The 18,453-nt window shown below is 33.2% G+C and overlaps 1 protein-coding gene across 1 annotated transcript; it reads right to left on the bottom strand.

Annotated features, from left to right (window-relative positions):
* Positions 1 to 262: 262 nt before the first annotated feature.
* Positions 263 to 10,127, bottom strand: LOC145325636 (uncharacterized). Its single transcript, XM_080168596.1, has 7 exons — positions 9,802 to 10,127; positions 8,866 to 9,071; positions 8,267 to 8,391; positions 7,776 to 7,895; positions 7,010 to 7,063; positions 718 to 939; positions 263 to 270 (listed from the first exon to the last, which is right to left on the bottom strand). Exons 1-7 carry the CDS (start codon positions 9,949 to 9,951, stop codon positions 263 to 265), a joined length of 885 nt encoding a protein of 294 aa, XP_080024722.1. The 5' UTR covers positions 9,952 to 10,127.
* Between the last annotated feature and the right edge of the window lie 8,326 nt (positions 10,128 to 18,453).

Genomic DNA, 18,453 nt, shown 5'->3' with positions numbered 1-18,453 from the left:
TAGTTTTTTTTTATGGATTTACAACTTTTAAATTTAAAAAAAAAAATACCTAATTAATTTAAAAGAGAAAATTTCTAAATCAAAGGAATCTTTCAGAACAAAGTATAAAGCATAAATAAAAGCAAAAGTTTTTAAAGAAAATATTTGATAATAAATCATATTTAAATTTCCCCTCATGCAATGATGGGATCTTCATGAATAAGGCAATGGCTGATAAAAATAATGTACATATTGTGGTACACCCCAAATAACTTTATCAAATTTACGGCCCTTATGTATATTAAAATTATTCTGGGAAAAGTTTAGACATTGAAAATAAGTACCAAATAATCAAAATTTCATAAAAATACCCAAAGTTTTTAAGCCAATGAATAAGAAATCATGTTTTTAAAACATTGGGCACTTTTAAAATTACAGTCCAATGTGTCCTATCTCGCTGCCTTTTATCATGCAAGTTTAACTTAGGACACCGGTCATAAAAGGCCAAGATTAATTAATTAGATTTCATTGGAATATACTAATAATCAGAAATTTTGTATAGCCAACAAGCGAAAAAAATTTAAAACAATATTTGGGGGGCAGCTAAAGAGGTCGCTAATTCTACGGTGTGTTGACTCCCCCCCCCCCCCCCCCCAACGACAGCTGAAATTTTTTTTCCGAATTAATTTGTTTGGTGATATAAGCTGACTAAAAATAATCCATGAAAAAAATAAATACATTCCTGTGAAACAATACTGGGGGAGGACCTACTGACAAGCCTTATTTGTTGAGTACCGCCGACTCCAGCATAACGCAGCGGCTGCCCGCTGATAATCTGCCCGCCGCCGCCACCGTTGGCGGAAGAGACTATGAGCTGACCGCTGGAAACTTGAAGTTTGCCTGCTTGCTGCAGCTGTTGCAGTTGGAGCTTGCCCAAGGATGTCACAACGATCGTTCGGCCTTTGGTTTAAGATCCTTAAATTTTTAACTGATAAATCAAGGATCTACGGAATAAGACATTAAACTAATGTTTTTTTTTAATGATTATAAACAAAATTACCCCTTCCGAATCTGTAGATTTAAAATATTGGACACTAGGTACTAGTTTGGGAACAACAAATCAAAATTCAACAATTTTTTTTGAGCTAACGAATAAGAAAGCATGTTGTAAAAACTTTGTCCAATGTCCTCTCCGTCCAAGCGTGTAAATAGATGCATATCCTTTCTATAGAAAGTTGATAACTACGAGCATTTAAAGGTACTTTGTACAGATAAAAATATATCAGGCCATCAATCATATCCTTCAAAATATCCTAAACTAGCCAATACACTAGTCCCCAAAGTTTTAAACCAACGTTTTCTTATTCGGTTGTGTAACAACTTTGAGGACTTGATTGAATTTTGATTTGTTGGCTCATTAAGTTGAGTGTTCAAAAGTATCAACAACTAATTGTAATCTACAGAAAGCGTAATTTTGTGTATCATCATTGGGTATGTACATCAATTTATATGACGATTGTCTTGTCCCTTTCTTTATACATGAATATGAAATACTTTGGAAATTCTGACTCCTAGGCTAACCTAATTAATCTTATAGGATTTGGCTCATTATGTAGATTGTATAAGAACAAGGATGACAACATCCATAAAAGCGAAGCACTGAAACGGTAGGATAAACGGACATTAACACTTGTATAGTGTCAAAACTGAATAATCATAATATAAATGTTTAAGAGTTAAGGCAAAATTGTAAGTAAATTTGTTGCAAAACTTATTAAATGCAGAATTCTGTTTAAGGACATACTGACATTTTAATACTTGATTATAGAGATGCTTCGCTCATAATATTTTACCTTATTGTAATAGGAATCAGTAATCAAAAAATCAGATCAATCGGATGATTTTATCACATAAAAAATTTTGGATCATGGAAAGAAAACAAAGTCATTCCTAATTAGGACAGAAGTCACTGGAAATTGGTCTAAGGAAGGCTACTTATGTCCTTCATCTAACAAAATCTAACTTAAGGGAGGTGACTTATGTCCTTTGTCTAACAAATTCTTACATTAGGAAGGCTGCTTATGTCCTTCATCTTGCAAAACATAGCTTCTCTTTCCTTCACATAGCAAAACCTCACAAAACATAGCATTTTTGTCCTTCACATAGCAAATTCTTGCAAAACATAGCAAATTCTTGGAAAACTTAGCTTTTCTGTCCTTCACTTAGCAAATTCTTGCAAAACATAGCAAATTCTCGCAAAACATAGCAAATTCTTGCTAAACATAGCAAATTCTTGCTAAACATAGCAAATTCTTGCTAAACATAGCAAATTCTTGGAAAACTTAGCTTTTCTGTCCTTCACATAGCAAATTCTTGCAAAACATAGCAAATTCTTGCAAAACATAGCAAATTCTTGCAAAACATAGCAAATTCTTGCAAAACATAGCAAATTCTTGCAAAACATAGCAAATTCTTGCAAAACATAGCAAATTATTGGAAAACTTAGCTTTTTTGTCCTTCACATAGCAAATTCTTGCAAAATATAGCAAATTCTTGCAAAACATAGCAAATTCTTGCAAAACATAGCTAATTCTTGCAAAACATAGCAAATTCTTACAAAACATAGCAAATTCTTGCAAAACATAGCAAATTCTTGCAAAACATAGCAAATTCTTGCAAAACATAGCAAATTATTGGAAAACTTAGCTTTTTTGTCCTTCACATAGCAAATTCTTGCAAAACATAGCATTTATGTCCTTTACATAGCTAAATCTTTCAAAATGCAGCTTTTCTGTCCTAAACATAGCTAAATGTTGCAAAATGTAGCATATTCTTGCTATTTAGACCACCCATTCCTGGGATCTTAAGCTTCAGACAGGAAAACCTTACTGTTTGGTTATTGAATTGATAGGATTTCAGAACAATGATATTAATTTTGATATTTTATAACTCTGAATTTTTTCATCCATTTAAAATAGCCAGCTTTTTGTTAATAAATGTGAAAACTAAAAATGCTTTTAAATTTAATGATCAACTAATTGCTATGCTAGAGACATATTAATGGAAAGAGGGGAAAGTCTCCCCACCCTAATTTTTATTTCATTTTTCTAGGGCAATTTCTCTTAAGAATGTGGTAGTACTCTTCCCCCAAATAGCTTTAAACCTTTATTGGTTTCATACAAAGATAAATTGTAAAAGAACCATACAATTACTATAATAGCATAGTAAAAAAATATTTTTTTTTAAAAGATAGCTTTTTATAATAAAGAAATAAGTAAAAAAAAATGTTTGGCTAGATGGCTAGTTGGGCGTTTACGGCATGGGTCGGAACACACACAAAGACCATAGACTATGTATGCTTAGATTTGTAAGAATTTTGATTTATTGTTGCCTGTTGGTTTTTTTTTATTTTAAACTATCGGCTACGCTCCTAGAGGTCTCCAGGGGTACTTCAGGTGGATGTGGTTTGAATTCAACCCTTCCATTTTAATATTATTTTTAAAATGAAAAAGTAAAAAACAAATTACTCCTCCCCCATTTTTCATTCGATTTTTTAAAGGGTTATTTTTTCAAGGAACGGTTTATCTTAGGAGGACGGTGGTATCCTTCCCTAGAATAGCAATAAACCTACCCATGTCCTGTAAGAAGCTACACTATAAAAGTGAACCATATCGGTTCAGCGGTCCCTGATTATTTTTTTTTCTTAAAATCTTTTATATTACATATTCTATATTTATCAATTGTCTTTGATGTTAAACATTTTTGACCCATGCCGTCACATAAAAATCACGCCAAAATCAGGAATTAAAAGGGATAACACAATGGATGATAAATCAATTTACATAATTAATTAAATAAAAAGTCTCCAAAATGTTGAGCCCATAAATGAGAAATTGTTAAGATAAAACTTTGGGTACTGTGTAATAATCCAGGGAGTGAGTGTACATTGAGCTGCTTATTACACTGGTCTCCAAAGTTTTATAGTAACGTTTTCTTATTCGTTGGCTTAATCTTAGGGAAATATAATTGAATTTTTATTGGTTGGTACATTAAAATGAGTGTCTTGTCCATTAACGATTCAACCACTAATCATAACTTATAGAAGGGATAACTTTATGTTTAATCATTGAGGATTTACATCAACTTATTTACAATTGTCTTATCATTTTAGATCCCTGTTAATAGTAAACGATTTAACCACTAATTATAACTTACAGAAGGGATGATTTTATGTTTAATCCCTTATGTCTTATCCCTTTAGATCCCTGTAAATAGTACGTTTTGCGAAAGGGACATCATTATAATACTATATGGGGGAATGACCAATAACAGAGCTAAAGAAATGTTAATTTTCGGAATTTTTAACAATTAAATATATATGTTGAAAAAATAAGGGATTATAAATTTTCTTAGTATTCATATTAGTTAATACCAAAAAAATAAATTAGAATATTTCTTAATTTCAAAACTTTGTGTGATTAGATTTTAGTATTGGTAATTAACCAACCCCAGGTCGTGTTGGGTCAAAAGTCATAAGGATGGCTCAATTTTGGAATTGATAAGCACGCTATCTTATTGACATAGAATTACATAGAAAAGTTGTCGCCAAATTAAGTTGCTAAGTTCTGTATTGATTCACGTTGGTATTATAACAGGAGAAAATTTTGGTTGCAATTTCTCTTCGATTTTATTTTGTGGGCCATTTATCTAGTAAGAGAAGAGGGAATAGGTCAAAAGAATTGGGTGGGGGAGATCGTTATTTTAGCCCACTAGAGAGTTCACTTTATTATAGAAAATGCAAATCTCGTGTAAGATCCAAGTAATAATAAATCCATTGTAATGAATTAAAAATTAAAAAAAAAACTTTGAAAATTGACCCACTCTAATCTTCATACTTCGCGAGAGCGGACGGCATGATGTGTCAAGTTTTTTCTTCTTATTTTGAAAAGCTAGCTTTTACACAATAACATATATTTTACTATCCTTATAATAAAAGTAACAGGATCTGTGTCTGTCTATCTGTATGTATATCTTGTTAACTTCTGAACTAATAGGGTTCTGTACTTAGTTCAGCTTCTTATTAGTTCTGGGATAGGTTATAGCTATTTTGGGGATGGGTATCACCCTCCCAGAAGAATTCACCCCTAGTAAAAATTAACCAACCCCCCCCCCCAAAAAAAAATTCTTTTATATTTTTCTTTTCTTTTTAAGACTGAAATAAAGAATAAGGTGAATAAACTTTCCCCCCTCCCTTCCTCTTCCCCTCCCACTTAGAGGTCTCTAGGGGCAGAGCAGCTAGTAGATCATTAAATTTAAAAGCTTTCCCCTCTTTCCATTAATATGTCTCTAGCATAGCAATTAGTTGATCATTAAATTTAAAAGCATTTTTAGTTTTCACATTTATTAACAAAAAGCTGGCTATTTTAAATGGATGAAAAAATTCAGAGTTATAAAATATCAAAATTAATATCATTGTTCTGAAATCCTGTCAATTCAATAACCAAACAGTAAGGTTTTCTTGTTTGAAGCTTAAGATCCCAGGAATGGGTGGTCTAAATAGCAAGAATATGCTACATTTTGCAACATTTAGCTATGTTTAGGACAGAAAAGCTGCATTTTGAAAGATTTAGCTATGTAAAGGACATAAATGCTATGTTTTGCAAGAATTTGCTATGTGAAGGACAAAAAAGCTAAGTTTTCCAAGAATTTGCTATGTTTTGCAAGAATTTGCTATGTTTTGCAAGAATTTGCTATGTTTTGTAAGAATTTGCTATGTTTTGTAAGAATTTGCTATGTTTTGCAAGAATTTGCTATATTTTGTAAGAATTTGCTATGTTTTGTAAGAATTTGCTATGTTTTGCAAGAATTTGCTATGTTTTGTAAGAATTTGCTATGTTTAGCAAGAATTAGCTATGTGAAGGACAGAAAAGCTAAGTTTTCCAAGAATTTGCTATGTTTTGCAAGAATTTGCTATGTTTTGCAAGAATTTGCTATGTTTTGTAAGAATTTGCTATGTTTTGCAAGAATTTGCTATATTTTGTAAGAATTTGCTATGTTTTGTAAGAATTTGCTATGTTTTGCAAGAATTTGCTATGTTTTGCAAGAATTTGCTATATTTTGCAAGAATTTGCTATGTTTTGTAAGAATTTGCTATGTTTTGCAAGAATTTGCTATGTTTTGTAAGAATTAGCTATGTGAAGGACAAAAAAGCTAGGTTTTCCAAGAATTTGCTATGTTTAGCAAGAATTTGCTATGTGAAGGACAGAAAAGCTAAGTTTTCCAATATTTTGCTATGTGATGGACCAAAAACCAATTTTATGCAAGATTTTGCTATGTGAAGGATCAAAAAGCTAGGTTTTGTGAGGTGAAGGGAGGCTACTTATGTCCTCAGTCTTGCAAAATCTTTGTTAAGGGAGGCAAGTTATGCCCTTCATCTAACAAATTCTCACTTAAGGAAGGCTACTTATGTCCTTCCTAGGAAGGTGACTTCTGTCCTAATTTAGGAATGACTTTGTTTTCTTTCCATGATCCAAAATTTTTATTAAAAAAGTAAAAAAATCAACATGTTTAAAATGGACGTACGAACATTCTGGTAACGATTATAGAGTTGCTACGCTTTTTAAATCGTACCTATCGACTACAGGAATCACCATGCAAAATTTGAAATCGATAGGACAATCCTAACATGCCTAAATTAACAAAAAAAAGCTATCCGTTACGGACGGAAGGACGGACGGATCGACCCTGAGTATAGAAAAGCTTCGCTTTTAAAAACATGATATACAAGAATAAAAATACTTAGGAAACCATAATTAATTCTATAATAATTCCTAATCTAGCCTAAGAAGTTTTTACTGGATTTGGCCCATTTTGTAGATTGTTTTAGAAGTTTTAGCAGATTATTTAAATATAATATTCTGTTACTTTACCTAAAGCTTTTTTTATCAACATGTTATAGATCTTTTAAAATTTATGTAGAATTTAAATTCATTTAAAAATGAGAATAAATAGGGGGATTTAAGGATCATGCCTGAGCCATCTTGAAGATTTCGCAAGCCGTCCAATTGAATCACTTGTTGTTGACCTACAATTATAAAAATGTTAACAAAATATCTGAATTACTAGCGGCTTTGCCCCTAGAGGCCTCTAGGGGCACTTGAGGAGGAGAGAGTCGAATTTAATAACCCAATTTCTTATTTTAGATTTTAAAAGAAAAAGTAAAAAAAATTTGGGGGGGGGGGCGAAATTTTTTTTTGGGGTGGTGACCCCCAGGGGCGTCCGAGCTTTTTTTTTGGGGGGGGGGGGGTAAAAATTTTTTAAGGGGGTAATCGCCCCATTAACCCCCCCCCTTGGACGTCTATGGTGACCCCCCCCCCCTTATTTTTAATTTTAGGTAAAATAATTTAAAAACAAAAAAAATAAGGGGGGGGATTTTTCATTTTTTGGGAGGGTTTGGGTTGTCCCACCCCCCAAGAAAATAGTTATAAACCTTCCCAGGACCTATGAGAAGCTACCCTGTTAAGGAGAACCCGATCGGTTCAGCGGTTAGCGAGATCCTTCGGTACAGACAGACACACAGACAAACATCCGGTTACTTTAGTATAAGGATTATCATAGATAGCACAATAATAGCTATCTAAAACAATAAAAAAATTGTTAATAATAGTTGACTTTACCTGTTTAAACCTGTCTATCCATTATATGACGCTAACCAATAAACCGATATTCAACGTCTTTGGAAACTTATAAAACTTATGACACCCCCCCCCCCCTCCAACAAAAAAAACTTAACTTACCCGAGGAAGGGCTAAGTATCACAGCCTGTTGTTGGTGGGGATTTGTTGGTAAGTTGGCATCCATGTTGTTGCCTGGCAGCGCGTGCTCTGGCAACCCTGAGGGTACTAGGTTCAGGTCTCCTGTTAGGAAAAGATAGATAAAATAATAATGAGTTTAAGTCTAAAGATGAATTTAGACTGCCTGATTGATAATGTACAAAATAAATAAATGTATGTATACCTATTTCGTGTATATGTAGTATGTATCGTGTTTAGACATTTGACGATAAATTGATAAACATCCCATTCCCCATTGATGGTTAACAAAATTATCCTTAATCTAGATTAAAATCATTGGTGGAAAAGTTTGGACACTATGATTAAAAAATTGGACATATTACAATAGTACTCAATGTTTTAGAGCCAACGAATAAGATAAAGTTTTGGGTAGGTACCGGTGTAATAAACAGCCCAATTTCCCCTTCCTCCCTGAAATAAAGCCCTAATGTTACCTAATTGCTGACTTGTAGGAACACTGATCAAAATTTGTTGTTGACCTCCACCCACTACTCCTCCCCCATCCCCACTCCCCCCTCCGCTGCCCTGCACGGCTGATATCAGCTTCATTTGACCGCCACTAGAGCAAAATTTCGTGTTCATACAATTTGGACAAATATATTACATGAAGCTTTTCATAGTACCTATAAAAAATGACGTCATAAAGTCCTACCATTGGTCAATTAAAATGTATACTGGCCTGCAATTTTTAATTTAGTCTGTGTATTGGCCCATGGTCATTTGTATTGTATGACGTCATTTTTATAGGCACTATAGAGAGCTTCATATTTAACACCTTATATTTATTTAATTGTCACAAGATTTGGTATCTTGTTTATTGCCAAATGGCTTACAAATAATTCTCTGTTCGTACCTACTATAAACTCAATGTGATCTAACCTTACATAGCATAAGTAAACAAAAACAAGAAAAAAATCCTACCCCCCCCTGACCACCTCCCCTCCCCCCTATTTAAAAATAAGCGAAGAGGGGGTTTAAGTGCTCGACCATGCGCTTTCAGGGAAACAGCCAACCATTGCAATTGTATGAAAACCTAATAGACTGAGTTGTGGAAGATCTTCTTATCAACTGCTGTGGATAGATGGACACCAACTGCTGCTGTTGGCGGGGAGAGTTGTGGCTAGGTGAGGTGGAGGGCGACAACTGCTGTTGTGGATAGATAGATAGAAGTTGTTGGCGGGGGGAGGGGGAGGATGAGGGTGTAGGGGAGAGGGAGACTTGCTGATTTTGTCCCCGGATCTAGAATATTTGAAAATTATTTTCTCGTATTCATTCGAATCCGGTGGATAGGAACCGGTTCTCATCCATACGAAAAAGCTATGTCTAGCATCGCATTATAAACCGCTTTCTACGAATATAAAAATGTACAATCATAAGATTGAAACGAGTTTTTTTAGCCGTGCCTTCGGCACCTCGGGGCTAAAAAAACTGGTTTTAATCTTATAATTGTACATTCTATATCCGCGGAAAGCGGTATAATACAATGCGAGAAATAACTATTCTCAATTTTTGTCATTTTCTTCATTGATAACAATAGAAGCATGTAATGAAAAGAATAGTTATTTTATTTATTGCATCGTATTATAGACAGCTTTCTGCGGATATTCAAATGAAAAATTAGAAGATTAATTTTATGATTTTTATCTTTATAATTATTCGTGAAAATTGTTTGTAATACGATGTTATACATGATTTTTTAGTATGGCTAAGAACCGGTTCAAATCCAGCGGATATTATTCGGTTTCGAAGCCATACTGCAACGTTAATTACTAGGTACTATGGCAATAGATGGATTTCTTTATATATAAATAGATGAATTTTGATCAGGTTGATTGGTTAAGTTGAGTGTTCAAACGTTTCAACGACTAATTTTAATCTAAAGAATGGGTAGTTTTGTGTATTATCAATGGAGATGTACATCAATTCATTGGCCTGCATTGTCTTATCCCTTTAAATCCTTGTTAGGTACCTGAATAGGAGCAAAAAGTTGGTGATTCTGCGGCTGTATCATCCTAACAATCCCAGAAGTTGTGTGCAAGGTTATCTGGTTCAAGTGTTGCGGGTTCGAGCCTCTGGCCCCCAGGCCCATATTGGCCTGCTGGGGCGTTTGTGGCTGCATAGGTGATGTGTGATTTTAAGTTCTTGTTAATTTTTTTTGTTACATTATGAAATTTTTATGACTCTTATAGAGAAATCTTTAATATATTAATCTTTCAGCTCTTATGTGAAACATTTTGTCAAATGTTTCATTTTTTTTAAACAAAAATTTATGTATTATTTGTGCATTTTAATTCTGAAAAAAAACACCATTTTTGACACCCTTTGCGCATCCATACCGGTATATGAAATAAATATGACACATATATAAAGTCTAATGAAAAAAAAACACTCAATTAAGCATTTTCCAATGTAAAATTAAAACTTAAACAACATAAGAAAAATATTATTATTTTTTATTTATTTATTTTGTTTTACTTTTTTTAATGAGAAATTATACAAAATTACCAAAATAATATAACTTTAAATGATTGACAGATTTTATCAAATGTCCAATAAAATCTATATAACAATAGAAAACATTAAAGTATATAATTTTATTTTCAAACAAAGGGTTAATTGCACCAATATAAAAGGTTTAAAATAATTTTAGATTAAAAAAAAATATATATATATATATAAAAGGTATTTTTAATCTATTACTTTCTTTATAAAACTATATATGATGACATTTAACAATTATATTTTTAATAAAATACAAAATATTGTAAATTAAAACCATTGTTTATAAAAATATGGTTAGGTCAGCCTAGCCAACAAATTCGTCTGTTTTGCTCTCATTTAGGTCTCTCTCTCTCTCTCTCTCTCTCTCTCTCTCTCTCTCTCTCTCTTCTGCTCTCGTTTTGTTGTGTTGTGACTTAGGATTTTGACGGATTTTTTTGCCTATAAATCAGACGCTAAAGCTAGCTCCTAAAAATTTTAATTATATCCTCAGAAATAATTTTCTGTGATCCAGAATTTTTTTTTCTTTAAAAATATCACATATAAGAAATAAAAAAGTCAGCTTTAATTTTATAAAATTATATGAAAAAATTCGCTAGTCAGGTAGAACAGCCTTAAGAAAATAATGCCAAAAGGCAATAACCTAGCATATATGTCGTCGTTTTATGGTTGCACTTCAAAGGGTTAGATTTATATATACTATAAGGCCAAAAATTGATTAACTTTAGTAGAACATTTCAAAAATAATCTTCAGAACCCTTTTCATAACTGTTTTTATATACTGGCTGATTTAGAGAGTGTATCTTTGGATTATCTCTATTTATATGATATGTTAACAAGGATGACAAACATCCATAAAAGCTAAGCTCTGAAACATAAGACAGACGAACATTAACTCTGGTAAAGTGTCAGAACTGAATATACAAAATAGAAATATAAAAGTTTTGACAAAATTATACCTAAATTTGTTGCAAAACTTCTTAAAATGCAGAATACTGTTTAAGGACATATGTAAATTATGTATATACTGACATGCTTCGCTCATAATATAGTGTAACTTATTGTAATAGGAATCAGTACTCCAACAATCATGAATTAGATTTGTTCAATATAATTGTCGACAAAATCATATTCTTGTAAGTAATTGGATGTAATAGTGTATCTGATTGTCTCGTTAACAAATAACTGATATGGTTCTTTTTTACTATGTAGTTTTTCATAGGTCCTGGGAAGATTTATAACTATTTTGGGGGAGGGTACCTCAACACTCCTAAGAGAAATCGCCACTTAAAAAAAACCGCCCCACACACAAAAAATTAAAATTAATTCTTTTTAAATCTTAAATATAAAATCTGGTTGTTAAATTCAACGACCTCTCCCCCTCTCAAGTGCCCTTAAAGGCCTCGAGGGGCGTAGCCACTGTTACATAGATAACTATATTCTGCATTGTTTTTATTCAGACAGACCCTGTTTGTAGAGTATCTGTTTGACAATTTATGTAACTTAATAATAAAGTAACAAGGATGACAACATCCATAAAAGCAAAGCACTGAAACGGTAGGACAAACAGACATTAACACTTATATATTGGCAGAACTAAATAATCAGAATATAAATATATAAGAGTCGAAGCAAAATTCTAAGTAAATTTGTTGAAAAACTGCTTAATACAGGATAATGTTTATGGACATACCTACATTTTTAGGAATTAATTAAAGAGTTGCTTCGCTTATAACATTATACTTTGTTCTCCCAGGAATCAATATACCAAAAATCAGATCAATCGGATGATTTGATCACTTAAAAATTTGTTGTTAAAAAAGTAAAAAAATCAACGTGTTTAAAACGGACGTACGGACATTTTGGTAATGATTATAGAGTTGCTACGCTTTCTAAATCGTACCTAACTATTAAAGGAATCACCATGCAAAATTTGAAATCGATAGGACAATTCTAACATGCCTAAATTAACGAAAAAAGCTATCCGTCACGAACGTACGGACGGACCGACCCTAATTATAGAAAAGCTTCGCTTTTAACATGCTATACATTCTACATGTGTCTGTGTGTACCAAGGGATCTCACTAACCACTGAACCGATATGGTTCTCCGTTTCATGGTTGCTTTTCATAGGGCCTGGTAAGGTTTATATCTGTTTTAGGGGTGAGTACTACCACCACCCCAGGAAAAAATCACCCCTAGAAAATAATACACACACCCCCCTAATTTTTTTTGTGAGGATTTTTTTTATAATTACTTGGTCCGTCTGTTTGTCTGTAGGTCGTGCTGCGAAAGTATACATAATACTTTTTCTCGTATTCATTCGAATCCGGTGGATAGGAACCGGTTCTCATGAATACGAAAAAACTATGTCTAGCATCGTATTATATCCAGTTTTCTACGAATATAGAAATGTACAATCATAAGATTAAAACCAGTTTTTTTAGCCGGTGCCTCCGGCACCTCGGGGCTAAAAAAACTAGTTTTAATCTTATAATTGTACATTCTATATCCGCGGAAAGCCGTTTATAATACGATATGAGAAATAACTATTATACGTTTTATCATCATTGAAAATCTGCTCTATAACTGCCGTTTGTCGAACCAAGATTTTTTGTGATCTTCGCTTCTGGGATATTATCATCTATCTTTTTCAAGAGCGTAGCTATCTTACAACTAGCTTTTGTGACCTCGCGACGGACAGCTCAACGAAGCCCTTACTTGTGTATGTGTGTTGGGGGGGGGGGGGGGGGGGTCAGCTTCCAAACTTTTGATATTATGAACAGGTATGTGTTATATAATTTCTGGTGATTTCACACAAAGTGAAACCGACCCCCTCGCCCTCCCATATTTTCAATTGATTGAAAAATCTAAATTTTAAAAATAATGTATTTAACTAATTTATAATACAAAGTTGAATGATGTCTGCCCGTCCGTCTGTCTGTCCGTCCCTTCAGATCTCGGTAACCACTGAACCACTATGGGCGAAACCGCTAGTAAATATATAAATCAGAAGATTAAATTAAATCCGTGTTTTTATTATTTGAAATACCCTATTTTACAAGACGACATTTTAAACAGTGTTTATTTATGATTTTTTTCTATTTGAATATTTTAGACTTGTATATTAGAGTATTACTTGTATAATAGTTATAAAAAAACTTTGATGTTATATGACTGGACAAAAATTCTCGGTAATTCACGTCCCTAACATTGCACTCGTTTATTGGTTAGTTTGTTCATCCAGTAGGAGAGGAGGGGATAGCGTAAAGGGGTTGGATGAGGGGTAACGTCATTTTATCCTTCTGAGAGTTCCACTTTATCAGAGAACATGAAAATCAGATGTAACATCCAAGCAATAATACATTCATTGATAAAATATGAATATTTTTGACTAGACCAAAAGGTAACTTGGGATGGGCCGGATATCCGGTAATTTGCCGGATATCTGGCGTTGGCCAGATATCCGGCTGGATACCGGAAATCTGGCATTATAAATCAGCCGAATTTTGGCAGGGCATATTTATAGATAAATAAGATTTAAGCTTCCAGTATGGCTGAACCGATTAATATCCGCTAGATTAGAACCGATCTCAGACATGCTGAAAAATTATGTCTCGCATCGTATTACAGTCAATATTCTACGAATTGCAAAACGAAAAACCCTAATTTTCATACCAGTTCTTTGGGTGATTTATCAAGGGAGGGAGGGTAATGGTACCCCCCCCCCTAAAAATAGTTATAATCATTTCCAGAACTTATGAGAAGATACAGAAGATAATTAAATTCCCTTAACATATTATGACGTCATACGATAAAATAATCAATGAGAGGCCAGCATAAATTTTACCATTTGTCAATTACAGTGTATGCTGGCTGGCCTCTCATTGGCTATTCTATCGTATGACGTCATAATCTGTTGAGGGACTTCAATCATCTTCGAAGATACACTGTAAAGTAGGGTTGGGCCAGATACTTTTTTGGCTGGATTACGGTTATCCGGCCCGATTTCCGGTAATTTTCCGTGGGGACATATTCTTTACGAAACAAGAGGGGTTAAAAAATCCTACTTGTCCTATATCCTCATGCGTTTGGAGGGAGGTCAATCCCATGTCACCACTCCATCATTTTTTTTTAAAACGAAGCTTTATGGTCGGTCCGTCCGTAACGATTAGCTCTTTTCTTTTATTAGAATTGTCCTATCAATTTTAGACTTTGCAGGTTGATAGGTACAGATAGGTACAATTTGGAAAGCGTAGCAGCTCAATAATCGTCACCAGAAATATGCTTTTCCAAAAACTTTTTGACACTATTTTTTTTATGATATTTTTATCCTATACTTTTGATTTTTGGAATAATGATTCTTAGAACAACAAGGTACAACATCGTATTATAAACAGCTTTCCGTGGACATAAAATGAACAATTATAAGATAAAAACCAGCTTTTTTAGCCCCGAGGTGTCGAAGGCACAGGCTAAAAAACTGGTTTTAATCTATGACTGTACATTTTTATATTCGTTGAAAGCTGGATATAATACGATACTGGACATGGTTGAAAACCGGTTTTAATCCACCTGATTATAATCGGTTTCGGATGAATACGAGAAAAAAAATAAATAGAAAACAAAATGTTAATAATTGACGTTTTATTATTGTTAATTTTAAGTTTTTAAGTGTACATCAATGATGAAAATTTACTAAAAAGAACTGAAACAATACTATAGCAATAATAATAATAATTAATAGAATAATAGTGGCTGAAAATACTTTAATATGATACAATTCATTTGAATCCCAAAGTTTTTTATTAGGGACATTTTAGTACAAATTTTGGCCTGTTTTATAGGGTTGGGCCGGATATCCGGCCATCTAGAATATCCGGCCGGATACAGGATATTGAAACTATCCGGATACCTGATATATGGCTGATTTATAATGCCGAATATCCGATTATCCGGCCGGATATCCGGTAAATTGCTGGGTATCGAAAGTTGGCCAGGTATCCGGCCGGATACCGTATATCCGGCATTATAAATCAGTCGGATATCCGGTATCTGGCCAAAAAAGTATCCGGCCCAACCCTACTGTTTTATTTTACTATTTTTGCTTGGTTCATTATAACATATTCATTTTGGTACATCCGGTTTTATTATTGAATCACAAATTATTGTTAAGTTTTAAAAAGAAAAAAAAAGATTTAAGATGCTTAAATCTAATATTTTTCCCTTTAAAGTATTGGATACATATTTACCCTTTCAAAAACATGTTTAACCAGTCAGCTGAATTTGAGTTTCCTATTGTATACATAGTTTCCTCGGTGTTTCCTAATCCGATCTCAATATTTACTACTAGCTAAAAAAGCTTCAAACTTCCCAAAAAAATCATACTTTTTTGAAGCTAGTAGTAAATATAGAGATAGGATGAGGAAACACCGAGAAAACTGTGTACACAATCGGCAATTTAAATTCAACTGACCGTTTAACCAATGAAGAATTTTTATAAGATACCCAAAAAATATCATTTATGAGTTTCATGAATGAAAAAAAATTTAGATATCAATTGGTGTAATACTTGGTTTTTGTGATGCTTTTTTATAACTCAATTATGGCAAAATTATGTAAAATTATTAAGAAACTATCACAAAAAGTTAGACATTTTATACCAAGCAAAAAAAAAATATTTGGGACACCCTAATTATGATTTTATAGTGACAAAAATATTATTTTATTAATCATTGAAAGACTTTCCAAACATTTTAGGTTAAGCACAAAAAGACTCATTGTGCACAGTGGGCCAGTTTCATAATTTATGTGTTCACCAGGGTTGGGCCATAACCTTTTTGGCCGGATATCGGATATCCGGCTATTTTTTAATGCGGGATATCCGGTATCCGGCCGGATACATGGCCAACGTCGGATATCCGATCGGATAACCGGCATTATAAATCAGCCGGATATCCGGCCATATATTAAAATGGCCGGATATCCGGCCCAACCCTTGTGTTCACAGCACTTGTAGCTGTCTTTATTGCCCTAGCAAAATGGGGATTGATGTCAGTGCTTGTTGGCCTACCACTTCTATGGACGTCAGGAAAAAAACCTATACCCCATCTCCTTTCTAGGGAATTTCTATCCCTCTTTCTTTTTTCCCCACTCTACTATGACGTCAATAGAATAGGTGGGCCAAAAGCGGTGACATCTATCCCCAATTTCCTAGGGCACTAAACACAGCTTCTAATGTATGTGTTGACACTGTTCTGACAGAAATGTCTTTTGAGGCAAAGTATATAGGCAGGTTGAAATTAGGGTTGGGCCGGATACTTTTTTGGCCGGATACCGGATACCGGATATCCGGCTGATTTCAAACGCCGTATATCCGGTAACCGGCCGGATATCCGGCAAATATCCGGTTATCCGGCCAAATTACCGGATATCCGGCCGGATAACCGGCCAAATTACCAGATATTAAAGTAGTAAAAAAAAATTTCTTCAGAAATCTTATAAAAATTTACATAAAGTTAAACTTTATCAGAAAATATGTTCTTCTAGCTTCAATAATAAGAAAATTATAGCCATTTAAGATTTTAAAAAGCAGAGATTTTTGGTGTAAAGTATAAAAAATTATAGAGCCGGATATCCGGCCGGATAGTTTTAATATCCGGTATCCGGCCGGATATTGAAAATGGCCGGATATCCGGCCACACCGGATATCCGGCCCAACCCTAGTTGAAATATAGTCTTCCTTCGCCTTATAAGACATTTCTGTCAGAACAACACCTCTCTTGAATTAAATCAAAACAAACTTAAAAGTTGTTAAATCAGAACATGTAATGCATTAAAACAGATATTATTTTAAAGATTTCCTGCCATTTTATGAAGGTTTTTTTTTTTTAATAATGTGAGTAAAATTCTTTGAAAATGAAATAAACATGAAAAAAAAAACAGATATTCTAATGTCTCAGTCATTGTATCCCGAATATTAGATAAATGAATTATTCTAATATGATGTCATTAAGGACATTTCGGCCAAAAGTTTCAAATTTATCTCCATTTTTAAAAGATACCAGCTTCTTTAAATGAATGTTTTGTTTTTACTACTAATGGTAAAATATTTTTAAAAAATACAGTTGAAATATGAAAATTTCACCTGGGCTGGATCTTTAAATCATTTCAATGGTGCGCCAAATCAGGGTGAGCCAACTTTCCACCAATGAGAGCACAGCATTTTACGAAATGCCGCGCTGTGATTGGCTGAAATTCGGCGCACCATTGAAATGATTTAAAGATCCAGCTTTGAACTTTTTCAAAATGTAGCCTGCCTTACATGCTGTGTTTGTTCTTATATTGTTTGTTTTAATTTAATTCACGTCTGGTGTGGTTTCATTTATGTTAAGTAACTTTGCCCTTTTTAAATATTTTTAACATTACAATTTAATTTTTTGATATTTTATTATGACATCTTGAGTTTTATTTTACTTTGTACTAAGTAGAAATATAACAATCTACACCTTTTACTCATTTTCAAATTTTTCAATGGAAGGTTGCGTGATTATTTAAAAAAAATATCTTGAATAGAAAATACTGAAGTTTATATTTTTTTTTAAGTTCAATGTTTATTTTTAGTAAATACTTGGGGTATAGTCCTTTTCACGACATCCCTCCATAAGGAGCGATTCTTCGTATTTTTAAAATGGCTTTTTATAGGTTATTTTAGGTTAGGTTAGGTTATATTCTGTTAGGTGATTGCCCCACAGGGTTAGGTAATTGGCCCCGCAGGGTTAGAGCCCCCCGCAGGGGCTAGAAATAGGAGAAAAGCTACTGTGAAAAATACGTAGAATCGCTCCTTATGGAGGGATGTCGTGAAAAGGACTATACCCAATACTTGTTTTTTGAATGTTTTACTAACCTAAATTATGAAACTATTAAAATTGACAAAAAATCTATAAAAAAAACAAAAACAATTCAAAATAAATAATTTCTAAGCAAAATAGGGATATTACAATTTAAAAAAAAAGTTTAAGCCATTTTTTTGCAGAAAGACATTTTTAAACACACAATTTTGGTCATGTAATCATCAATTAATTCTAGTTATATATATCAGGCCTTTTTATTACCAAATTTC

The sequence above is a fragment of the Acartia tonsa genome, chromosome 8 (genome assembly GCF_053477335.1).
Source record: "Acartia tonsa isolate MP-2025a chromosome 8, ASM5347733v1, whole genome shotgun sequence".
Classification (NCBI taxonomy): Eukaryota; Metazoa; Arthropoda; class Copepoda; order Calanoida; family Acartiidae; genus Acartia; species Acartia tonsa.
The sequence above is the reverse complement of the archived record's forward strand: the minus strand, read 5'-3'. Positions and strand labels throughout refer to the sequence as shown.